Source organism: Giraffa tippelskirchi, chromosome 3 (assembly GCF_054371585.1).
Source record: "Giraffa tippelskirchi isolate mGirTip1 chromosome 3, T2T-mGirTip1v1.2.pri, whole genome shotgun sequence".
Lineage (NCBI taxonomy): Eukaryota > Metazoa > Chordata > Mammalia > Artiodactyla > Giraffidae > Giraffa > Giraffa tippelskirchi.
In genome coordinates, this window is record NC_137277.1 from 48408074 (window position 1) to 48428932 (window position 20859).

The 20859-nt window shown below is 45.8% G+C and overlaps 2 protein-coding genes across 3 annotated transcripts; both read right to left on the minus strand.

Annotated features, from left to right (window-relative positions):
- Positions 1-565: 565 nt before the first annotated feature.
- On the minus strand, positions 566-4908 carry LOC145540780 (C-C motif chemokine 14-like). 2 transcript variants are annotated; one of them, XM_081575914.1, is made up of 3 exons: positions 4727-4908; positions 1257-1368; positions 566-791 (listed from the first exon to the last, which is right to left on the minus strand). In XM_081575914.1, exons 1-3 carry the CDS (start codon positions 4812-4814, stop codon positions 707-709), a joined length of 285 nt encoding a protein of 94 aa, XP_081432040.1. In that variant the 5' UTR covers positions 4815-4908; the 3' UTR covers positions 566-706. The 2 variants fall into 2 exon arrangements, with proteins under 2 accessions (XP_081432040.1, XP_081432039.1); XM_081575913.1 differs by having other exon boundaries at positions 1257-1371.
- A 10119-nt stretch (positions 4909-15027) lies between these two features.
- On the minus strand, positions 15028-20012 carry LOC145540778 (C-C motif chemokine 23-like). The gene is made up of 4 exons (XM_081575911.1): positions 19896-20012; positions 17071-17142; positions 16105-16216; positions 15028-15677 (listed from the first exon to the last, which is right to left on the minus strand). The coding sequence occupies exons 1-4, from the start codon at positions 19951-19953 to the stop codon at positions 15482-15484; spliced, it is 438 nt and encodes a 145-aa protein (XP_081432037.1). The 5' UTR covers positions 19954-20012; the 3' UTR covers positions 15028-15481.
- Between the last annotated feature and the right edge of the window lie 847 nt (positions 20013-20859).

The following is a 20859-nucleotide window of genomic DNA, read 5'->3' on the forward strand; positions in this document are numbered from 1 at the left end:
CCACCCACCCATCCATCCACTTCCTGAGCACCTGATGTGGGCCAGACTTTTTGCTATGCCTTGTGCAGTATACAAAAATGAATAAAACAATATAGTGCAACCTGATGTGTGTATGGGGATGGGGAAGAATTGGATAAAATATGTCCATGAATCATTCCTATCTTAGCCAGCAGGGGACAAAGGCTTTCGGACCAGCACAGAAAAAGACTATGGAATTTGACTGTTATAGAGAGGCCTTTATGAAGATTTAGTGGCAAAATCAAACTTTCCTTGTGAAGCTTAAATAAACAAATGCACGTAGACTGCTTAGCAGAGTGCTACAAAAACGGTATCTGTTATTGCTGTGGTTATTACTGTCTCAAGGTAGCCTTTATACAGACTGTCTTCCTCACTTCCTGCTCAGTTTCTCTCTACCTCCACGGCAGGCCTGACTCTTTTTTTTTTTTTTGCACCAGGCTCTGGCCAAACTTTTGCAAAGTGAAGCATGAGGCTGAGAGTGCCACCCTGAGCCGGGCTCACCAGTGTCTTCAAGTCTACTGCTAGTGGGGAATGTAGTAGAAATGAGTGAGAGCAGGGAAGGGTCTTTAATTCAAGTCAGGGCAGCTCCCAGGAGGCGGCTGGGAGGGGGGCTGAGTTGGGAGGGGGGATTGGGGTTCAGCCCCCTCTCTTTAAATTCCAAGCTGTGTCCTTCTCCATTACTTCTGGGTCACTCCTCCAGTTCCTTGATATAGTCCTGGACCCAGCCATTGCGGGGGCTGGCACAGATGTAATGGCCCTTCTTGGTGATGAAGCTGTGGGACAAGAGGGGAGAAGGATGACCAACCGAGGCTCCAGCCGCCAGTCCTTTCTTCTTCACAGATTCCTCATCCCACCCAGACTGGTTCCTCTTCCTTAGTTAGAGGCAGCCCAGGGCCAGCGTCTTTTCTGAGATGCACCCTTCAGCTCCTCAGGGCCCCTTAGACCCGTCTAGTCGCCGCACCCCCACCCAGGAAGTGTCCCTTGCCTCCCCTTCCCCTCCCCCCTACACCCTCACCCATGGGCCCAGCTTCCTCCGGGCCCCAGCAGGCACCCCCAGATGGCCCCGGAGCCCCAAGTCTGCTTCCCCCACCCCACCCCGTGCTGCTTCTCTCTCTATGGACACACCTGAGAGCACTCTGGGGAGCACCCATCCTGCGTTCTTCCCCCTCCTCTCCCCCACCGTGCTCCCAGCCCTACGGGCTCCCCCTCCCCCAGTGTGGCATGTGGGTGCCACTTACATGATTCCAGGCTTGGTGCACTGGCTGCTGGTCTTATAATAGCTTGAAATGTGCTGCCGGGGGACTGCTTGGCTCACGTAGGTGAAGCAGCACTGGGCCGGGTAGTAAGGTCCTCCTGAGGAGAAAGAGGGGAGCGAAGCTGAGATCAGGGTGCTCCTTAAAGATGCCGGGTGCTGGCTGCCTCTGGAACCCTAGGGGGTGCAGGAGGGAAGGCAGAGGGGGACTGCACCCCAGAATTCAGAGAGAGGGCTACAGAAAAACCTCAATCCTCTGGCCCCCCTCTCAGGCTAATCCCCGGGCTCCTCTTTCTCACCTCCTTCATCAACAATCATTCTTCCCATTCTCTCACCCCCATGGAGTCCTTGACCAAAGTCACCCCATGGACTGTAGCCCGCCAGGCTCCCTTGTCCATGGAATCCTCCAGGCAAGAATATTGGAGTGGGTTTCCCATTCACTTATCCAGGGGATCTTCCCTGACCCAGGGATCAAACCCAGATCTCCTTCATTGCAGGCAGATTCTTTACCGTCTGAACCACCAGGGAAGCTATGTTGTCATGAGCCCCCTGCTCTAAACCTGCCAGCTCCCTGACATTAGATAAAAATACCCATCCTACAGCATCCTAACCAACCACCTAATGCTACCCTTCTAGCAGGAAATTTCTTTGTCTTGAGGCTATAAAAATTGGCTACCAGCCCATGAAAGGCACCGGCTCTGTCTTGAGCCAGCCCACTGGTCTAACAGCGTCTCCTGCTCTAGTAACCTCTATTCTCCTCTCATTCTGCCTCGTGTCTAGAAATTCTTTTCCGGCCTGCATATAGACCACGACAGTCCCCAAAGGACTGGCTGATGACTTTGAACTCTGGATGGAAGAGCAGCAAAGCCCAGATCTCAGCGAGCACACGGCATCCCTGGGCAGAAGGGATATTAGGGGGAAAAAATCCCAATAGGACTGGGAACACAGATCCTTTCCCTGTCAGTGCCCCCATCCTGCCTAATCCGCACTGAACCCACGCCCTGTAAAGAGGGCAGAGTGCTCACACCAAGCCCCACGGACAAGGGCCAGGGAGCTAGGACTCCCAGATCCAATCCCACCCAGCCTCTGCTGGCTTTGCCCCCATCACCCCACATGTCTCCTCATCTGTGAACGAGGCGGTTGACCACCTGGAGGCACAGAGACACTTGGGGGCTGAGTCGTGGGTATAAGGCCCCATCTGCCTTTTCCCCCTGTTTTACATTTTGGGCCTCCTGTGTAAGATTTTGCTGGAAGAAAAGTTTTCCTGATCTAAAACACTTAAAAAAAAAATTACTGTATTTTTCAGTTATTTTTTGATTCTGAGATTTCGTGGCTCTTGTAGGAGGTGCAAGGGGGTGACAACAAAGTCACACCAAGATTGAATTACGGGGGCAGCAGGGGAGGGGTTTCAGATCAAGGGCCTTGCAGTTAGGGGGTGCAGTGATTGGGGCTGTCATGTTATGTGACCAACAGAAATGTGGGTGTGCACAGTGATGGCCTCGGGATCACCAAGGTGTTTGGGTGGAAAGGGAAGGGCTGGTCATCTTATCCACTGCCATCTCCAGCAGCACACTCACCCCCTAAAGAGTGGAATAAGGGACCCCCTGGTCCCTGGGAACCACTGTCACTGCATTCCTCTGAGCTGCCCAGTGACTCCCCAGATAAGCAAAGAAAACTGTCCCCATTCCAGCTCCCCCTCAGTTTCTAAAAAGGAAACGAGGTAAAATTGCAGAGTGAGGAATAGCTTGGGTTGCCTGTAAAGGCAGCTCATCCTAAGAAACAGGCTGAAAAATGATGGCCTAGGGGACCCCATCCCAACTGTTGCTTTCCTGCAGTACATACCTAAGTCATGCTGCACTCATTGAGTAGGGAGACCCTGGAAGCAGCCTGGACCCAAATCTCAGGGGGTAAAGGGACAAAGTAGCCTTGAGGGTTCCAAACACGTCTCCCCGTCTCCTGGGGGATAATGAGCCCAAATGGGATGGGTCCGTCTTTAGTTTAGTGGCAAAGAGAGAGGAATGGAGGGAGTGAAGAGATAACCTGGCCTCACTGCATGGCGTTGGCAGGGAGGGGACTGGTCCTGGGCAATGTGAGGATGAAACCAGTTTAAGAGGACACCAGACACAATGGAATACTACTCAGCCATAAAAAGAATGAAATATTGCCATTTGCAGCCACCTGGTTGGAGTTAGAGGGCATTATGCTAAGTAATTCCCTGATAGCTCAGTTGGTAAAGAATCTGCCTGCAATGCAGGAGACCCCGGTTCGACTCCTGGGTCAAGAAGATCCGCTAGAGAAGGGATAGGCTACCCACTCCAGTATTCTTGGGCTTCCCTTATGGCTCAGCTGGTAAGGAATCCGCCTGCAATGCAGGAGACCTGGGTTTGATCCCTGGGTTGGGAAGATCCCCTGTGGAAGAGAAAGGCTACCCATTCCAGTATTCTGGCCTAGAGGATTCCATGGGCTGTGTAGTCCATGGGGTCGCAAAGAGTCGGACACAACTAAGTGACTTTCACAGCAACATGACATGCTAAGTGAAATAAGTCAGACAGAGAAAAAGAAACACAGTATGATATCCTTATATGTAGAATCTAACAAACACAACAAATAAGTGAATAGAACAAAAAAGAAACAGGCTCACAGATATAGGGAACAAACTAGTGTTTACCAGTAGGGAGAAGAAAGGGGGGAGAGGCAAATTTGGGCTAGGGGATTAAGAGGTACGAACAAGTAAGTATAAAATAAGCTACAAGGATACATTATGCAGCACAAGGAACACAGTCAATATTTTATAACTATAAATGGAATATGACCTTTAAAATTATGAATTACTATATCAAACACCTTAAGTGATATAAACTTGTGTATGCACGCATGCTGTTACTTCAGTCCTGTCTGAGTTTTGTGACCCTATGGACTGTAGCCCACCAGACTCCTCTGTCCATGGGATTTCCCAGACAAGAGTACTGGAGTGGGTTGCCATTCCCTCCTCCAGGGGATCTTCCCCACCCAGGATCCAACCCAAGTCTCTTGCATCTCCTGCACTGGCAGGTGGGTTCTTTACCACTGGCGCCACCTGGGAAGCCCATACAACCTTGTATAGCAACTATGCTGTTGTTGTTTAGTCGCTAAATAGCACCTGACTCTTTGCGACTCCTGGACTGCAGCTGGCCAGGTTCCTCTGTCCATGCGATTCTCCAGGTAAGAATACTGGAGTGGGTTGCCATGTCCTCCTCTAGGGGATCTTCCCACTCCAGGGATTGAACCCGCATCTCCTGCTTGGCAGGCGGATTCTTTACCATTGAGCCACCTGGGAAGCCCAGAGCAACTATACTTCAGTAATAAAGAAAAGAAGACACTAGACCTCCTTCTGGAGCCCCTTTCTCTTTGCATCCCCGGCAACCCGGCTCCTGTTTGTTATCCTACAGGGCCCAGGTTGGAAGGTGTTGCACTCACTTGAAGAGAATTCATTCTTGGACCCAAGGGCCACAATGATGCTGAGGAGGAGGAGGAAGGAGACGGCTGCCGTAGAGACCTTCATCATCCCGTGGAGGGAGCAGCTGCGGGAGGAGAGGTAGCCTGGTAGGGGCTTCGGAGGCTCCTGGGCTTCGGAAATTTTGAGAAATGTTCATCGAGACAAATTTTTTTTTTTTTCAGTAGGGAAGTAGGAAACAGTAGATCCCTCAGCGATTTCACATCCTGCACATATGTTGAGGGTGAAGTAAAGGAAGCCTGGAGAGCCAAGATTTCAGAGAGGAAATTGACCTCCACCCCAGTGGGAATATATTTAACCCCTTTCTATTGCCACGGTTTAGATATGCTTTTTAATTTTTTATCCCATGCTCAGTTGCACAGTCATATCTGACTCTTTGTGACCACATAGACTGTAGCCCACCAGGCTCCTCTGTCCATGGGATTCTCCAGGCAAGAATACTGGAGTGGGTTGCCATGTCCTCCTCCAGGGGATCTTCCCGACTCAGGGATCGAACCCACTTCTCCTACATCTCCTGCATTGGCAGGCAGATTCTTTACCACTGAGCAACTTGGGAAGCCCTGTTTAACCCTTTGACATAAGCCTTTCCTTAGTCATAGAAAGACCACAAGCCCAGTGGGGAGGGGAGACTGGCTCAGCCTTAGCTCAAGATCTCAAGGCTGGGATGTGTTCTGTGTCTAGTTCTGGTTCCAGGCCCCAGAACATGACTGTATGGGGGCCAGAGGTCAGAGGGGATTTGGGGTAATAGGATAAGGTCTCCAGTCTTGGAAATCCTCACTTAAGCTTTTCAGCAGAATCTTTGCCTCCCAACCTCATCCTCACTCCTTCACTGTCCCCTGGAGGGTGAAGAAGTGCCATGGTGCTCAGTAGATAATTTATTTAGCAAGCTTTATACTTTAATATGGGGCTTCCCAGGTGGTGCTAGTGGTAAAGAATCCGCTTGCCCATACAGGAGACATAAGAGACGTGGGTTTGATCCCTAGATCAGGAACATCCCCTGGAGGAAGGTATGGCAACCCACTCCAGTATTCTTGCCTGGAGAATCCCATGGACAGACGATACAGTCCATAGGGTTGCAAAGAGTTGGACATGACTGAAGCAATCTAGGGTGCACACACACACACACATACACACTTTAATACACACTAGCTGTTGTCCCAAATGCTTCATGAATATTAGGCATTTTAAGCCTTATATTAGCAATTGAGGAAACTGAGGCACAAAAAGCATCCATAACTTGCCCAAGCTCTGACAGTTGATAAGAGGAATCAGGCTTCAAACTCCGATCGGGTAGTCTGGCTCCCAAGTCTATGTTCTTTTTTTTAAAAAAAATTTATTTAACTATTTGGCTGTACCGAGTCTTAGTTACAGCATGCAGGATCTTTGATCTTCATAGTGGCACATAAGATATTTAGCTGTGGCATGAGGAATTTTCAGTTGTGGCATGTGGGACCTAGTTTCCTGACAAAGGGATGGAACCCAGGCCCCCTGCATTAGGAGCATGGAGTCTTAGCCACTGGACCACTAGGGAAGTCCTCCAAGTCTGTGTTCTTAACCACTATGCTATGGAGAAGAACCATGGGAGTCCCAATCAAGTGGTCTCTAAAATTGTCCTGCTTGGTTTGGCTTCTCTAGAAAATCTTTAGTCTGAGACATTTCTGAGTTCAGGAAGTAGATCTCTTCAGGATCTTCTCCTGGTTTCTGACTTTGTGACAGAGAAGCTTAATGGGAACCTAGAAGATGCCTTATTTGGGGTTCAGTTCAGTTCAGTCACTCAGTTGTGTCTAACTCTTTGCAACCCCATGGACTGTAGCACACTAGGCTTCCCTGTTCATCACCAACTCCCGGAGTTCACTCAAACTCATGTCCATTGAGTCGGTGATGCCTTCCAACCATCTCATCCTCTGTCACCCCTTTCTTCTCCTGCCTTCCATCTTTCCCAGCATCAGGGTCTTTTCCAATGAGTCAGTTCTTCACATTAGGTGGCCATAAGTATTGGAGTTTCAGCTTCAGCATCAGTCCTTCCAATGAATATTCAGGACTGATTTCCTCTAGGATGGACTGGTTGGATCTCTTTGCTGTCCAAGGGACGGCCTGGAGCTCAGTGCTGGAAACTGTTCTGAAGCCACATCCATGGATCATGTGACTGATATGCTTCTGTGAAAGGGCAGCTCACGTGCTATGTACTTGCCTTAGATCTGTCTACATGGGCCATTTACAAAGGAGGAGTTGGGACTCAGGAAGGGCAGACTCGCTCACGTTCATGAAATGATTTGGATGCAGGACCGATCCACTCTTTCATCTCTCAGTCCGGTGGCCTTGACCATGCTCTTCCTGGTTGGGGGGTCCCTTGCCCCATTCTTCTTGCTTTTTTGATTAGAAGGCTGTTTGCATCTTCTGTCCTCCACTCATCAAGGCAGGGCAGGCCTAGCAGATAGCAAATGATCTATAAGTATGTTTTATTTATTTACTTAAAAAAATATTTATTTGGCTGCGTTGGGTCTTAGTTGCAGCATGCAGAAACTTCCTTGTAGTGAATGGACTCTCTAGCTGTGGTTCGTGGGCTCAGTTGCTCTGCAGAATCTTAGTTATCCAGCCAGGGATCGAACCTGTATCCCCTGCATTGCAGGGTAGATTCTTAACCACTGGACCACTGAGAAAATTCCTTTAAGTATATGTTTCAGAAGAAGGATGAATTGAGCTTGTCTAAGTATGTATATCTCATAGGAAATAGCTGAATTCTCATGCTTGGGTGCCAAGACTGTCATTTATTCGAAATTTTCTGTATTGTTGTCTGTAATAACACTGTTTAAATGCCTCAAGTCAAGTGATAAAAATTGTTGTCAGCAACAATGTAAGGAAACAAGCTGTTTCTGGGAAGAATGTGAGTTGGGACAAAATAATGACATCCTCTTTGTTTTTGTGGAGACTGGCCTACCTGCCAAGAACAACTTGGATCCAAGCAACAAGCTTGGATCTTTTTAGAGGAAAGTCTTTATTTTTAAAGCAGTTATTGAGTTCCTACCTACATTAGCCTGGATATGCTTACTGCTATAATAAACAACCGATAAATCTCAGGGGAGTCATTAAAGGAAGGTTTATTTCTTGCTCATGTCATAGTCCACTGTGGGTCAGCGGTGGGGTGAGGGTCTGTGTTGGGCAAGGCTTTTTCATGTACCCATTGTTTTCTTCAATAAAGTTTAATTTTAACTCTTTTACAGGATTTTATAAATGACAGCTATTTTTCTTAATAGTTACAAATCCATTGAACACTCCGGAATGTATGGAATCAGAGAGGGAGATCAAGAAAAATGGCTGAACAGTATGAACAGTAAAAATTAGGAGTAAGCGGAATTTTAATTTGTAATTTACTTAGAAAACACTCATTTTCTTTGCCTTTTAATTTTTTGAGAGGTTTTTGGCCTCTTCTTTCTGCAATTCTTTTTCCTCTTGATGATGCTTTTCCCATCTTCTATCTTGTGAAGATTTTCAGAAAGGGTCCTTCAAGTTTGCTGCCAAAGGGGAGAAGCAGAGGAGGATGGGCAGATTTTCACAGCCCAGTTCTGGAAATAGCATAAATTACTTTCACTTGCACTCCAGGGCCAAAATGAAGTCACCTGACTCAAACTTAATGGCAAAGTAAGAAAAATATAGATCCTCTATGTGCCCAGTGGGAAGAGAGAATGGGTTTCGTGTCCACATCTCTTCTTTGTCATAATATCATGGACTCAGCCTGGAAGTGACCCTGACCTCACAGCTTGAAGAGGGAACTCAAAAAAGTAAATGAAAATTACAAAACAGTGGGATGAATGGAATTTGGTGGCAACATAATCAGAGATCTTAAAGGTTCCTCTGTGGCCCACTGGTGAGTATGCAGGAGTGCCTTTTAAAAAATGTTAAAAAAAAGTTTTTCAAGTCAACACATTTGCACTGATTTAAAAAAATTGAATAATACTGAAAGGGTAGGTGGGACCCTTAATATGTTTACTTCTTTGCTACATCACTTGTTTGTGACAAATATAGGCCTCCACTGGCTTCAACCAAGTGGGTCATGCCCTCTGCCCCAGCACTGGTCCACATCAAGAGAAAAGGGTAAGAGCTACATTACTTTAAAAATCTTGTCTATGGTTCTAAAAGTGAAATAGTAAATGTATGGATTTTTTTTTAACAACTTTAAATCACATATTTTTCTAGCTATTTTGCACTTGTAAGATTTTTACTTTTTTTTTTCCCCCACACCACATGGTAAGTGGGATCTTAGTTCACCCTCCAGGGATGGAAACCATGCCTCCTGTATTGGGAGCATGGAATCTTAACCATGGGAGCACTAGGGAAGTTCCAAGATTTTTACTTTTAAAAATTCAAAAATTGGTTGTCAGACTTACTGAGCCACGTTTAAACTTTTTCCAGGGCTTCCCTGGTGGCTCACCAATAAAGAATCTGCCTGCCAATGCAAGAGTGCGGGTTCAATCCTTGGGTCCAGGAGATCCCCTGGAGAAGAAAATGGCAACCCACTCCAGAATTCTTGCCTGAAGAATCCCAGGGACAGAGGAGCCTGGTGGACTACAGTTCATGGGGTCGCAAAGAATCGGACACGACTGAGCCACTAAGCACAGCACAGCACAATCACTCAACCATTGTCTGCTTGAGTGATGATAAATATCTGTTTCAGGATGCTAGAGAAAGGGAGAGGGGTGCTCTGATTGGGACAGTAAGGGAAGATTTTATGGTGGCATCTAAACTGAACCTTGCATAGATAAATAAACTAACTTAAAAAAAAAATACAAAGACAAAATAAATAAATAAATAAATTGAACCTTGCAGGATGGATTGAGTTTTGCTGGGAGGGCTGAGAGCAGGGGGCATTTCTGGCAGAGTCACCACAGAGAGCAAGGAAGCAAAAGAGAACATGTTGTTTTTGAGGAACCGTGAAGAGAGAGTATTATGTAACTGACTTCACATAACATTGCATTGTCTCCTCAAAGAGCTCAGGAAACACCTGTGATTGACCAGGTGCTCGGTCAGGAAGGAAAGTTTCATTTCACTCCTCATTTCTTTTCAGCTGCCACTGTTGTGAACCAAAGTCTTGGTCAGGAGACACCTGGCCCGCAGCCCAGGTGGTCTGGGCTCACCGTTTTGCTTTACTCAGTTGGCAAGTCAGCCAGCCAGAGGACCCAGCGAAGCCACACACATTGACCTTAGGGCCAGCATTGCTTTACTCCAATAGTTCTTTGAGGTCTTCAAGCTTCTGAAACAAAATCTCAAGAGTATCAAAGAAAAGGGGGGAATAGTAACCAAGCAGCACCCTTTGGGGCCTTCTCAGGATAGATTTGTCCCCTATATCCTCTGCTTTAGTTCTTCTCTGAAGTACCTAGTTAATAGTATCTGATACACATTTCCTGAGTTGTTTTACGGGTGTGAAAACTCCTCATCAGATGGAAGATGTTACCTACTGGGTGACCAGGGGCTCATAGCCCCAGGCCTCCTGGAGCCTCAGTTCAGTCGCTGAGTTGTGTCCTCCTCTTTGTGACCCCATGGACTGCAGTACGCCAGGCTTCCCTGTCCATCACCAACTCCCAGAGCTTGTTCAAACTCATGTCCATTGAGTCAGTGATGCCATCAAACCATCTCATCCTTTGTTGTCCCCTTCTCTTCCTGCCTTCAATCTTTCCCAGCATCAGGGTCTTTTCCAATGAGTCAGTTCTTCGCATCAGGCAGCCAAAGTATTGGAGTTTCAGCTTCAGGATCAATCCTTCCAATGAACACTCAGGACTGATCTCCTTTAGGATGGACTGGTTGGATCTTCTTGAAGTCCAAGGGACTCTTTAAGAGTCTTCTCCAACACCATAGTTCATAAGCCTAAGGACTTTTGAAGCCTAAGTCCTGGAGCCTAAGGACTGGTAAAGTTAACCCTTGTGATACCACCCTGTTCCCTCATCATCAGCCAATCAGAGAATTGTGCACGATCTGATCACATACCCTGCAACCCTCTCCACCCTCACCTGACTTTTTAAAATGCTTTGCCGAAACCCTTTGGGGAGCTCGAGGCTTTTTAGGGCATGAATCAACTTGTCTCTTTGCATGGTCTTGCAATAAATCTTTCTCTACTAAAACAATAAAACAAAACAAAAAATAAACAAACAAAAAACCAAAAAAACGCTTGACAGAGAAATCAAAAGCTTCTGTGGCCACCGCAAGTAATGAGAGCAACAGGAAAGATCATACAGGGGTCAAAATGTAGGCCAGAACCCTTAGCACCTGTGTTGCCTCTTTTGCTTCTCCCAACTCCATCGAAATGAGAGAATAAGTGGGAAAATAAAAACTACATTAAAAATAAATTCTGCTTTTCACAAAGATGGTACCAAAGGCAAAGAAGGAAGCCCCTGCCCCTTCCAGATCCTAAGCCAGAACAAAGGCTCTGAAGGCCAAGACAGCAGTACTGAAAGGCGTCCACAGCCACAAAAACTGTGACTAAGGATCACAAAAAAGGCGGCCCAAAACACTGCAGCTCAGGAGGCAGCCCGAATACCTTTGGAAGACTGCCCCTAGGAGAAATGAATTCAACCTCTATGGCATCTTCAAATTCTCCCTCAACCCAAGTCAGCCAAGAAGAAAATAGAAGATCAAAACACATTGGTATTCATTGTGGCTGTCAAGGCCAACAAGCACCATACTAAACAGGCTGGGAAGAAGCTCTATGACACTGATGTAGCTAAGGTCAACACTCTGATCAGGCCTGGTGGAGAGAAGAAAGCTGGCTTCTGACTAGGATGTTTTGGCTGTTGCCAACAAAATTGGGATCATCTAAACTGAGTCCAGCTGGCTAATTCCAAATATAAAAGTTTTCACTATTAAAAAAAAAAAACTCATAGTAACAGTAAAGGGTCAGAAAAGATGACAGAAAGCTAACCATAAGGTGAGAAATTTCTGTTCTATATAAAGGACCTTTGTCAATTTGGTGGCAATGCACAAAATGGCTGAAAAATTTATATCCTTACATAGGTGATGGAGAAGATCATTGAGAAAACATTTTTCCAATAGGACCCCGGGTAAGCCAAAGATCAGTTGCAGGGTGTTGGGAGAAGGATCTTGGGCCCAAAAAACAAGTAAGGACCTTGCCACTCCCCACTTTTGGACAGTCAAGGGTTTGCCCCAGGACGAACCTGCAAGTACAGTTCTCTAAATAAAGAAGGGTGTCTGCTGTGGGAGTCTTCCAGAGGGGACCATGGGCCAGAGAGAGAATCGGGCATCAGTTATTTCTATTACTTCCTTCCGGCTAGCTGACCCATTCCTCTGTGTCATTTAGTCTACTGTTGATTCCTTCTAGTGTATTTTTCATTTTATTGGTTGTATTTGTCATCTCTTTCAGTGTTTTCTTTTTTACTTCTAACTCTTTGTTAAAGACTTCTAACTTCTTGCTCTGTGCATCCATTCTTCTCCCAAGTTCTTTGATCGTTGTTACGATCACTGGGCTTCCCAGGTGGTGCTAACGCTAAAAAGAATCTACCAGCCAATGCAGGAGACTCGGGTTTGATCCCTGGGTGGGGAAGATCCCTTGGAGGAGGGCATGGCAGCCCACTCCAGCATTCTTTCCTGGAAAATCTGATGGACAGAGGAGCCTGACAGGCTGCAGTCGATAGGGTAGCGAAGAGTCAGACACCACTGAAGCAGCTTAGCACACATGCATGCATGATTGCTACCCTGAACTTTTTCTCAGGTAGATTGCCTATCTTCACTTAGTTCTTTTTTCTTTTTTTCACCACTCTACTTAGTTCTTCTTCTGAGGTTTAATCTTGTTCCTTTGCCTGGGGCATGTTCCTCTGGCATCTCATTTTGCCTAAGTTGCTGTTTATATTTTTATGCATCTGGTATGTGAGTTGTATTTCTTAACCTTGGAGAAATGGCTTTCTATAGGAGATGTCCTGTGCATCCCAGCAGTGCACACCCCTCTTGTCATTCAAGCTGCATGCTCTGGGGACTCCCCCCATGAGGGCTGTGTGGTTCCTTTGTTGTGGCGGGCTATGTGGGCAGTTTGATAGGCTTGGTTGACCCTGGTCTGTTTACTTACCAGGCACTTCCTTGTATAGAGGCTATTGGCTGCTGGTTAATGGGGCCTGGTCACACGGCAGCTGACTGCAGAACTCCAGGGTCCCGGGGCTAGTGCTGGCTCCCTGGTGGGTGGACTCAAGACTAGAAGACTCTGGGGCTGTGGCCCACCTACTGGTGGTAAAGCCAGGCCTGGGGTTAGTGCCAGAATATGGGCAGGGAGAGCTGAGTCCTGGAGTCTGGTTACAGGGCTCGGAGGTCCCAGAGTTGGTGTCAGATCGTTAGTGTTGGTGAGGTGGAGTGGTTTCTGACACAGTTGGGTACCAGTTCAGGTTGTCCCAAAGCTTGTGTCAGCCTACTAGTGTTCAGGACTGAGGCCCAGATGGTCCCAAAGTAGGGTCTTGCCTCTTGGTGGACAGTTTGGTTCCATAAGCCGTGGGGTTGCCCGCTGGTGGGTGGAGCTGGATTCTGGGCCTTTGGGTGGGTTGGGTCATATCCAGAGGCAACTGTGTGCTCAATGGGTCTTAAGGCAACCTGTCTACTGATGGTGAGGGAGGCTGTGTCCCTGCCCAGTTAGTTGCTTGGCCTGAGACAGTCCAGCCCTGGTTCCTACAAGCTATTGGACCAGGCAGGGCTGGATCTGGGGGCAATAAACTAGAGGGAGGATTCCACAATGGTGCCCACCAGCATGGTGTCTGTGTGGTGGTAGGAGTTCCCAAGGACAGCTGTTGCCAGTGTCTGTGTCCCCAGGGTGAGCTGTAGTTGATTCCTGCCTCTTGGGGAGACTGCCCAAGATCAGCAGGTAGGTTTGATCCTAGGCTCCTATCTGCTTTTGCTCTGAGTCCTAGAGGCTGCGAGATTTTGTGTGTGTTCTCTTTAGGAGTGAAGTTTCTACTCCTCCAGTTCTCTGGGACTGCCAAAATTAGCCCTGTTGCTATTGTTGTTTAGTCGCTCAGCCATGTCCGACTCTTTGCGAGCCCATGGATTGCAGCACGTCAGGCTTTCTTGTGCTTCCCTATCTCCTGGAGTTTGCTCAAACTCATGTCCATTGAGTCAGTGGTGCCGTCCAATCATCTCATCCTCTGTCGCCCCCTTCTCCTCCTGCCTTCAATCTCTCCCATTATAAGCCCTGCTGGCCTTCAAAGCCAAATACTCTGAGGGCTTATCTTCCCAGTGCAGGGGCCCTGGGCTGGGGGGCCTGAAGTGAAGCTCACACCTCTCACTCCTGTGGGAGAACCTCTGCAATGTAAGCATTCTCCAGGCTGTGGGCCACCCATGAGGGTAAACGTGTGTGTGTGCTCAGTCGTGTCCAGCTCTTTGTGGCCCCATGGACTGTAGCCTGCCAGACTCCTCTGTCTGTGGAATTCTTCAGGCAAGAATACTGGAGTGATTTTCCATTTCCTACTCCAGAGGATCTTGCTGACCCAGGGCTTGAACCTGAGTCTCGTGCATCTCCTGCACTGGCAGGTGAATTCCTTACCGCTAGTGCCATCTGAGAAACCCACCGGGGCATATGGGACTTGACATATCATGAGTCTGCTCCATCCTCAGCACAGTATTATTGTGATTCCTCTTTTAACATCTTTAGTTGTAGAAGATATTTTCTTGTTGGTAGGTTCTGTTTGTTCTTATTTTTTTCCACTGATAGTTGTTCTGCAAGTACTGGGTTGGCCAAAATGTTCATTTTGGTCTTTCCATACCATCTTACGGAAAACGCGAACAAACTTTTTAGCCAAGTTGTGATTTTGGTGTGTTCATGAGAGGAGGTGAGTTCAGGGCCTTTCTACTCTGCCAACTTGGCCTGGAAAAAAAATCTTAAACTTTTTTTTGAATTAAAAAAAAAATGAGTTGTTGTTTAGAATTCAGTCCTTTATTTCTGAATTTTATGCGAGAGTTGATTGATTTACTAATTATAAATGGAAATGTATGTGCTTTAATAGATATGAATCTAAAATTGATATTAACTTTAGTTTTAAGTGTTTTTCTAATGTCCTTTAACTTTAGACAAGATATCTTTTAGGAAATTATATCTGGTAAGAAAAAAAAAAAATCCAAAGCGTAGCACTAAGGCAAAAGGATGAGTATAGGCCTTTCAATGTCATATTGGAGCACTGTCTTGAAGGACTCACCCAGGATTCCTTAATCTGTAGGGGAAATGTACATTTGATTGATGGTCTATATACTGTTGACCAGGACCCAGAATTTATGCAATTGCTTGTTGACTGCAACTGATTTGTAATTTTATTATCAAGCACAGATCCAAAGGATTGCTGTCTAGTAGAAAAGATAACCCCCAAAGTTACAGATTTATTGCCCTCTAGGATTTGAATTTGTGTTTTCTAAGAAACATTTCAGAATGACATCTCCAGTAACTATATAAACCTCGGTTCCTCAGATGATCTTTGAATCAGTTTAGTGATTAATGGGTTAAATACACATACTAACTCTGTATTTGAATGTCATGTTTTTAGCTTAAAAAAGTTTACACTATGATGTCTTGTTTAGATCCTCTCCCCCCCGTCAAAAAAAACCCCCACGAATCCAAAGTTCAGCAATTTCTACACAATCTTTTCCCTCTAAAAGTTTGAGTGAAGTCAAATTGGATTCTCTTGATGAATGTGTTGCTTTTATAATCAGAACAGAACAATAATTGTTGCTTTTAAAAAAGTAATTCAGGCCACGGCCATCCGATGAGGACGTTGGGGCAAGAGAGAGGGGGGAGAGGGGGCTCGGTCCAGGTGCCCCCGCTTAAGCAATAGCGTTCTCAGGTCCTCAACGGCTGACCCCAGCCTCAGATCCAACTTGCATTTCTGAACGCTCTCATTGTTAGGATCAGCACAGACACGCTGCCCCTTCTTGGTGACGAAGCTGGGGAGAAGGTGGGGGGAAAGATTACAAACAGAAGAGGGTTCAGCAAATGGGGGAGGGGAGCCCCATCCTCCCTGCGCCTCAGGCCCCCAACTCAGCCCAGCCAGTTCTTCCCTTTCTCTGCTGCAGGAGTTCAGAGCTGCTTCTCTCTGAGATCCTCCCTCAGGCTCTGAGATGCCCTCAGCCACTCAGAGAGTTTCCTTGGGCAGCCTCCCTCCTGCTCTGGCCTTCCTTCCCTGGCTTCCCTCTTCACCTGGCTTCCCTCTTCACCAGGAGCATCCCAGCAGGATCCTACTGAGGACACATACTTCTGCTGACAGGGCAGGATCCAAAGGGTGGGACTTTCCTGGACATCCATTCCTCGGGTGCCACCCCTTCCCTTCTCTACTCTGCCCCCAGCGATGGCCAGTGAGCTTGGCACACTTACATGACAGCTGGCTGGGAGCACGCACTGCTCGTGTCTATATAATCTTTCATGAATACACATCGGATGTTTCGTGGGGTGTACGACATGCAGCAGTCCGTGGGCCGGTGAAAGCCTGCAACAAGAGAAAGTGTCACTTAAGGACTGAGTAGGAGGAAAACTTGCGGAAGGAAACGGCAACCCGCTCCTGTATTCTTGCCTGGGAAACCCCATGGGCAGAGGAGCCTGGTAGGCTACAGTCCTTGGGGTTGCAAAAGAGTTGGACAGAACTTAGCAACTAAACAAACAAAACTGATGAAAACTGCACCCTTTCCCCCTCTCCTCCCACGTACTGGGAAGAGTGAGAAGGTGCAGGGCTTAAAAAAAAATTAATTAATTATCTTTGGCTGTGCTAGGTCTGTGTTGCTGCACACGGACTTTCTCCAGTTACAGCGAGCAGGGGCTACTCTTCTTTGCCGGGCAGCATGTGGAATCTTCCTGGAGCAAGGATGGAACCCATGTGTCCTGCATTGGCAGGTGGATTCTCAACCACTGGACCACCAGGGAAGTCCTGAAGGTTCAGGACTGGAAAGGGATGTTTTCCTTCTTTTCCAGCACTTGATGGCCTCTCCTTGCCAGAGATGTTTCGCTCTCCCCAGGGCTGAACTGTGTGTTTGAGGGCATCCAGGCAAGGCCACGACAGAGCAGGAGAATGTTTCCCAGAAGAAGGAGGGTCTGAGGGCTGCAGGAGGTGTCAGAGAGCACGCTTCCCCTCTCCCCTCAGTGAGCCAACTCTTGGCATAGCCAGCTGGAATAGAGGTCATCTCTGAAAGAGGCCATCTGTGGACCCACAGCCCATCCTGAACTTCCTTGGAGATGTTCACCACCCTCAGGACCCCACTCAGGGCTTGTAAACGAGGTGGATTGAAGTCTTTGAGCCAATCTGTACCTGCTGGCTGTTTTTAAATATATGCCATAGCAAAACTTTACCTCCATGAGACATTGAGTGATGATCCCAGTTCAGTCTGGAGAGTCCAAACTTCAGATCTGACTTCATTTCTTCTATTTGAGAGAAACAGTAGAGAAGGGAAGAAAAATTAGTGGGAAGCAACATCGTTTCAACATCTCCATCTCTCTCATTCCTCAATCCCACCTCCTGCTAGGGAGGCAAGGATACTTAACCATTGGACCAGATCTGCCTCCAAGCCCATTTTCTCTATCAAGGCCCTGAGACTTTTCAGGGAACTTTTGAAAAAGTTTGAGACAGGAAAACATTCTATTGACTTTGAATACAAAAAGCAAACTGCATATCCAACATGAGTAGATCAGTTGAATAGCTCCATAATGTGATCCAATGCACCATGCTTTCTACACATTTCTGGAATTCACAGGGCTCTGGAAACATTAAAAAATTTTCTATAACTGATTTGGTGACACAACATCACCCAAAGTGAAGTGAGGCTATTTACAGGCTTTATTTACTCCATTAGTATGAATGTTGACATGTGTTTGCTGCAGAAATATGACTGTGTTTGGTTAATGTGTGTTTCTCAGGCTCTGCCAGGGATGTTAAGTAATGTCCAGGTATGTGTTACCTTTTAAAAATACATTCTTTTAGAATGTGATAGAAGGTATATAATGCAAAGTTTACAATTAAAAAAAAATTTACTCAAATATTTCTTTATTTGAGTAAGGTCACTGTCATTTCTTCAATTCCAGCTAGCATCAAATTAACAATCAGAAAATAAAACACTTGACAAAATGTTATCCAACTGATATTAACAATAGATAGAAAACCCTTTTAAACTTTAAAAGCAACATATTAAATAGGCAACATTCAGATCTAAAAAGTTGGAAGTAGTGGTTTTATATTAGATCTTATAAATAAGAAAGTCTCCAATATAATTATTTGTTCACTATTTCCCTGCGATCAGAACATGGATAGGAAAAGATAATCACATCTGAATATTCACAACTGTCATTTACGATCTTTGCAAGGATTGCATGTCTACAATGCTGCGGGTCAGGCAGTTTTTCAGGTAATTTTTGTTTTCCTCAAGTTATCAAAAAGTACAATTGTCTGAGATAAAGTGTCACAAAAATCACAATCAGGAAAAGCAAAAGCTCTAGCAGGCAGACTTGAAGATGGGGGTATTCATGGCTTGACCATGAATTGCAGGTGATTTTGTACATTTAAGAGCTGTCAACCAAAGTAGCAAGAGCTATAGGCAGCAATCTGGGCTTAGTCTGTAGTTGCTAATAAACCGTTTATTAGCACATACATAATGTAAATAACATAAACTTTACAATTTTAACCATCTTGAAGTGTGCAGTTCAATAGCATTAAGTACCTTCTCATATCGTGCAACTTACCACAATCCATCCATGGAACTTTTTTCATCTTAAAAGCTGAAATTCTGTACCCATTACACAATAGCTCCCCATTTTCCCCTTTCCTAAACTCTGAGCCACTGCCATTCTACTTTCTCTCTGAATCTGACTATTTTTAAGTACCCCATAGGAGTGGAATCATATTATTTGTCCTTATGTGACTGGCTTATCTCATCTATGGTCATGTCTTCAATGTTCGTCCATGTTGTAGCACAGGTCAGAATTCCCTTATTTTTTTTAGGCTGAATAATATTCCATAGTGTATGTATATCTATATCTATATCTATATCTATATCTATATATATATACACACACACACACCCTGTTTTTCAATCCATTTGTTTGTCAATGGACACTTGGGTTGCTTTCTCCTTTTGGCAATTAAAAATCAAGCTGTTATTAGCAAGGTTGTATAGGTATCTCTTTCATGTATCTACTTTCAGTTCTTTTGGCTATATCAAGAAGAAGTGGAATTGCTGGGTCATACTGCATTGCCTTTTTAAAACCTGAAAAATTCTGCATTCCAAAATACATCTAGCCCTAAAGATTTGGATAAATGGATTGTGGACCTGTACTAGAATAATTAGGCAAGCATAACTAAAATTTAGCTCATTCTTATGTAGTTACATATGAATTATATTAAATGAGGCATGTGGATACACTTCAGTATGCTTAATATGATATGTGTGGGGCTTGCAAAATTAAGTCTTAGATGGGTGTTGTCTTCCCATAACAGCTTCCTAACTAGTTTGTAACCTAATGCCACCACATATGGCTGTGTGATCTTGAGCAAGTTATCTAGGGTTCCTATGCCTCAGTTCTCTTGTTTGTAAGATAGTAATTAATAATAATAATAAGTAAATCCATATAGTTTGCTGATAGTCTACCCTACAGCATTGTTAGGAGGATCCAATATATTAATATCTACAAGACACTTAGAACAGTGCCTGCTTGCACATAGGAAATACTAGATATCTATTTGTTACATAAATAAGTAAGTTGATTAAGTACACTTGAGTGAGTCACTTGTCTGGCTTGTCCAATTTCCTCTCTGAAGTGAGAGTTTTACATTAGAGGGCGTATAATAGTTCTAACATTGTGAAAGTCTATACTTCTTTCTACAGATCTACGATTTTTTCTACAGTTCTCTTGATCTCACCCACAATGCTCCTGTGTCAGCTAGGAGAAGGTGTCAGACAATTCTGATCATGAAGGGGAGAGCACTGTTTCCCCAGGTGGGACCAGTCAGCTGTGTGCTGCTTTCCCCAGGGACCAATGGCTGCAGGGAGAGGTCTGTACCTACTGCTGCTGCTTTTAAACGAGAGCTATATCCACGTTGGGACAAAAATGTCCCTCTGCGTCTCCTCCCTGGTCTGAAAGTTACCATCCACCTGCCCACCTGGGAGAAGGCTCACTGGACTCACCAACTGCAGCCTGGGCAGCAAGGATGAGGAAGGGGAGAGCAGCTATGGAGGTCTTCATCTTCCTGGTGCACAGACGGTGGACCAGCCTGAGGACTCTGGGGCTCTCTCCGACTCCCCTGGATCTCAGCTCTGCCCTTGTATTTATAGGAAGAGGAGGAGCGGGAAGTCACAGAGCAGAGATCAGAACGCTTTCCTGGGTTGTATAATAGATAACACGCTATTTCTAAATAAAGGGAAGGAGGCTGAGGAGGCAACAGGAAGAAGGGGTGAGGATGACATGAGGCTTCCTCAGCTGTCCACTGGACACAGGCAAAGGGAGGAACTAGTTTATGAAGGATCCTTCTTCTAGGGGGTCACTGAATCCTCTCATCAGAATGTTTTCCTTGGGAGTTCACCCCATTCAAGGGCACGAACAGCCTGTTATCAGGGTGCTCTAACATGTGAACCCAGTCATGTGACTCCTCACATAGAATCTTGACCCTTGACTCCTCTGTTTGTTTCACCTCCACATCCAATCCATTAAAAATACTGGGGTGGGTCTACTTTCAAAAATGTGTTCAGAACCTTATTGTTCCTCACCACATCCTCTCTCTCCACCTGGTCCAAGCCGCTCTTGTCTCTCACCAGAATTCTTGCAAAAACCTCCTAATGTGTCTCCTTCCTCTGCCCTTGCCCCTTTTCAGTTCATTCTCAACACTGCAGCCTGGGTGATCCTGTTAAAATATAAATTGGCCAAGCCAATGCATTTAAAATCCACTGATGGCTTTTTAATCCTCCATCCCAACTCAGTGTAAAGCCCAATCCTTCTCCTATCCTGCAAGCCTCTATGTGATCTGGTCCCTGTTCATGCTGTTTTCAGGTCCTTATTACTCTTCTCCTCACTCATTTTGCTTTGATTATGCAGGCTAGCTCAGAGATTTCTGTTCCTGCTTCCTACATTACTCTTCCCTTCGATAACTTTTTT

Bases quoted from the DNA above. Each gene is read 5' to 3' on its own strand.
- LOC145540778 (XM_081575911.1), bottom strand. From the start codon at position 19,953: ATGAAGACCTCCATAGCTGCTCTCCCCTTCCTCATCCTTGCTGCCCAG. The intron at 16,217-17,070 runs GTAAAGTTTTGC...CTCTTGTTGCAG, and splicing joins TCACTCAATGTCTCATGGAG to GCTTTCACCGGCCCACGGAC. The intron at 15,678-16,104 runs GTAAGTGTGCCA...CCTTCTCCCCAG, and splicing joins TGCTCCCAGCCAGCTGTCAT to CTTCGTCACCAAGAAGGGGC.
- LOC145540780 (XM_081575913.1), bottom strand. From the start codon at position 4,814: ATGATGAAGGTCTCTACGGCAGCCGTCTCCTTCCTCCTCCTCCTCAGC. The intron at 1,372-4,726 runs GTGAGTGCAACA...CTTTCTCCTCAG, and splicing joins CAAGAATGAATTCTCTTCAA to GAGGACCTTACTACCCGGCC. The intron at 792-1,256 runs GTAAGTGGCACC...CTTGTCCCACAG, and splicing joins TGCACCAAGCCTGGAATCAT to CTTCATCACCAAGAAGGGCC.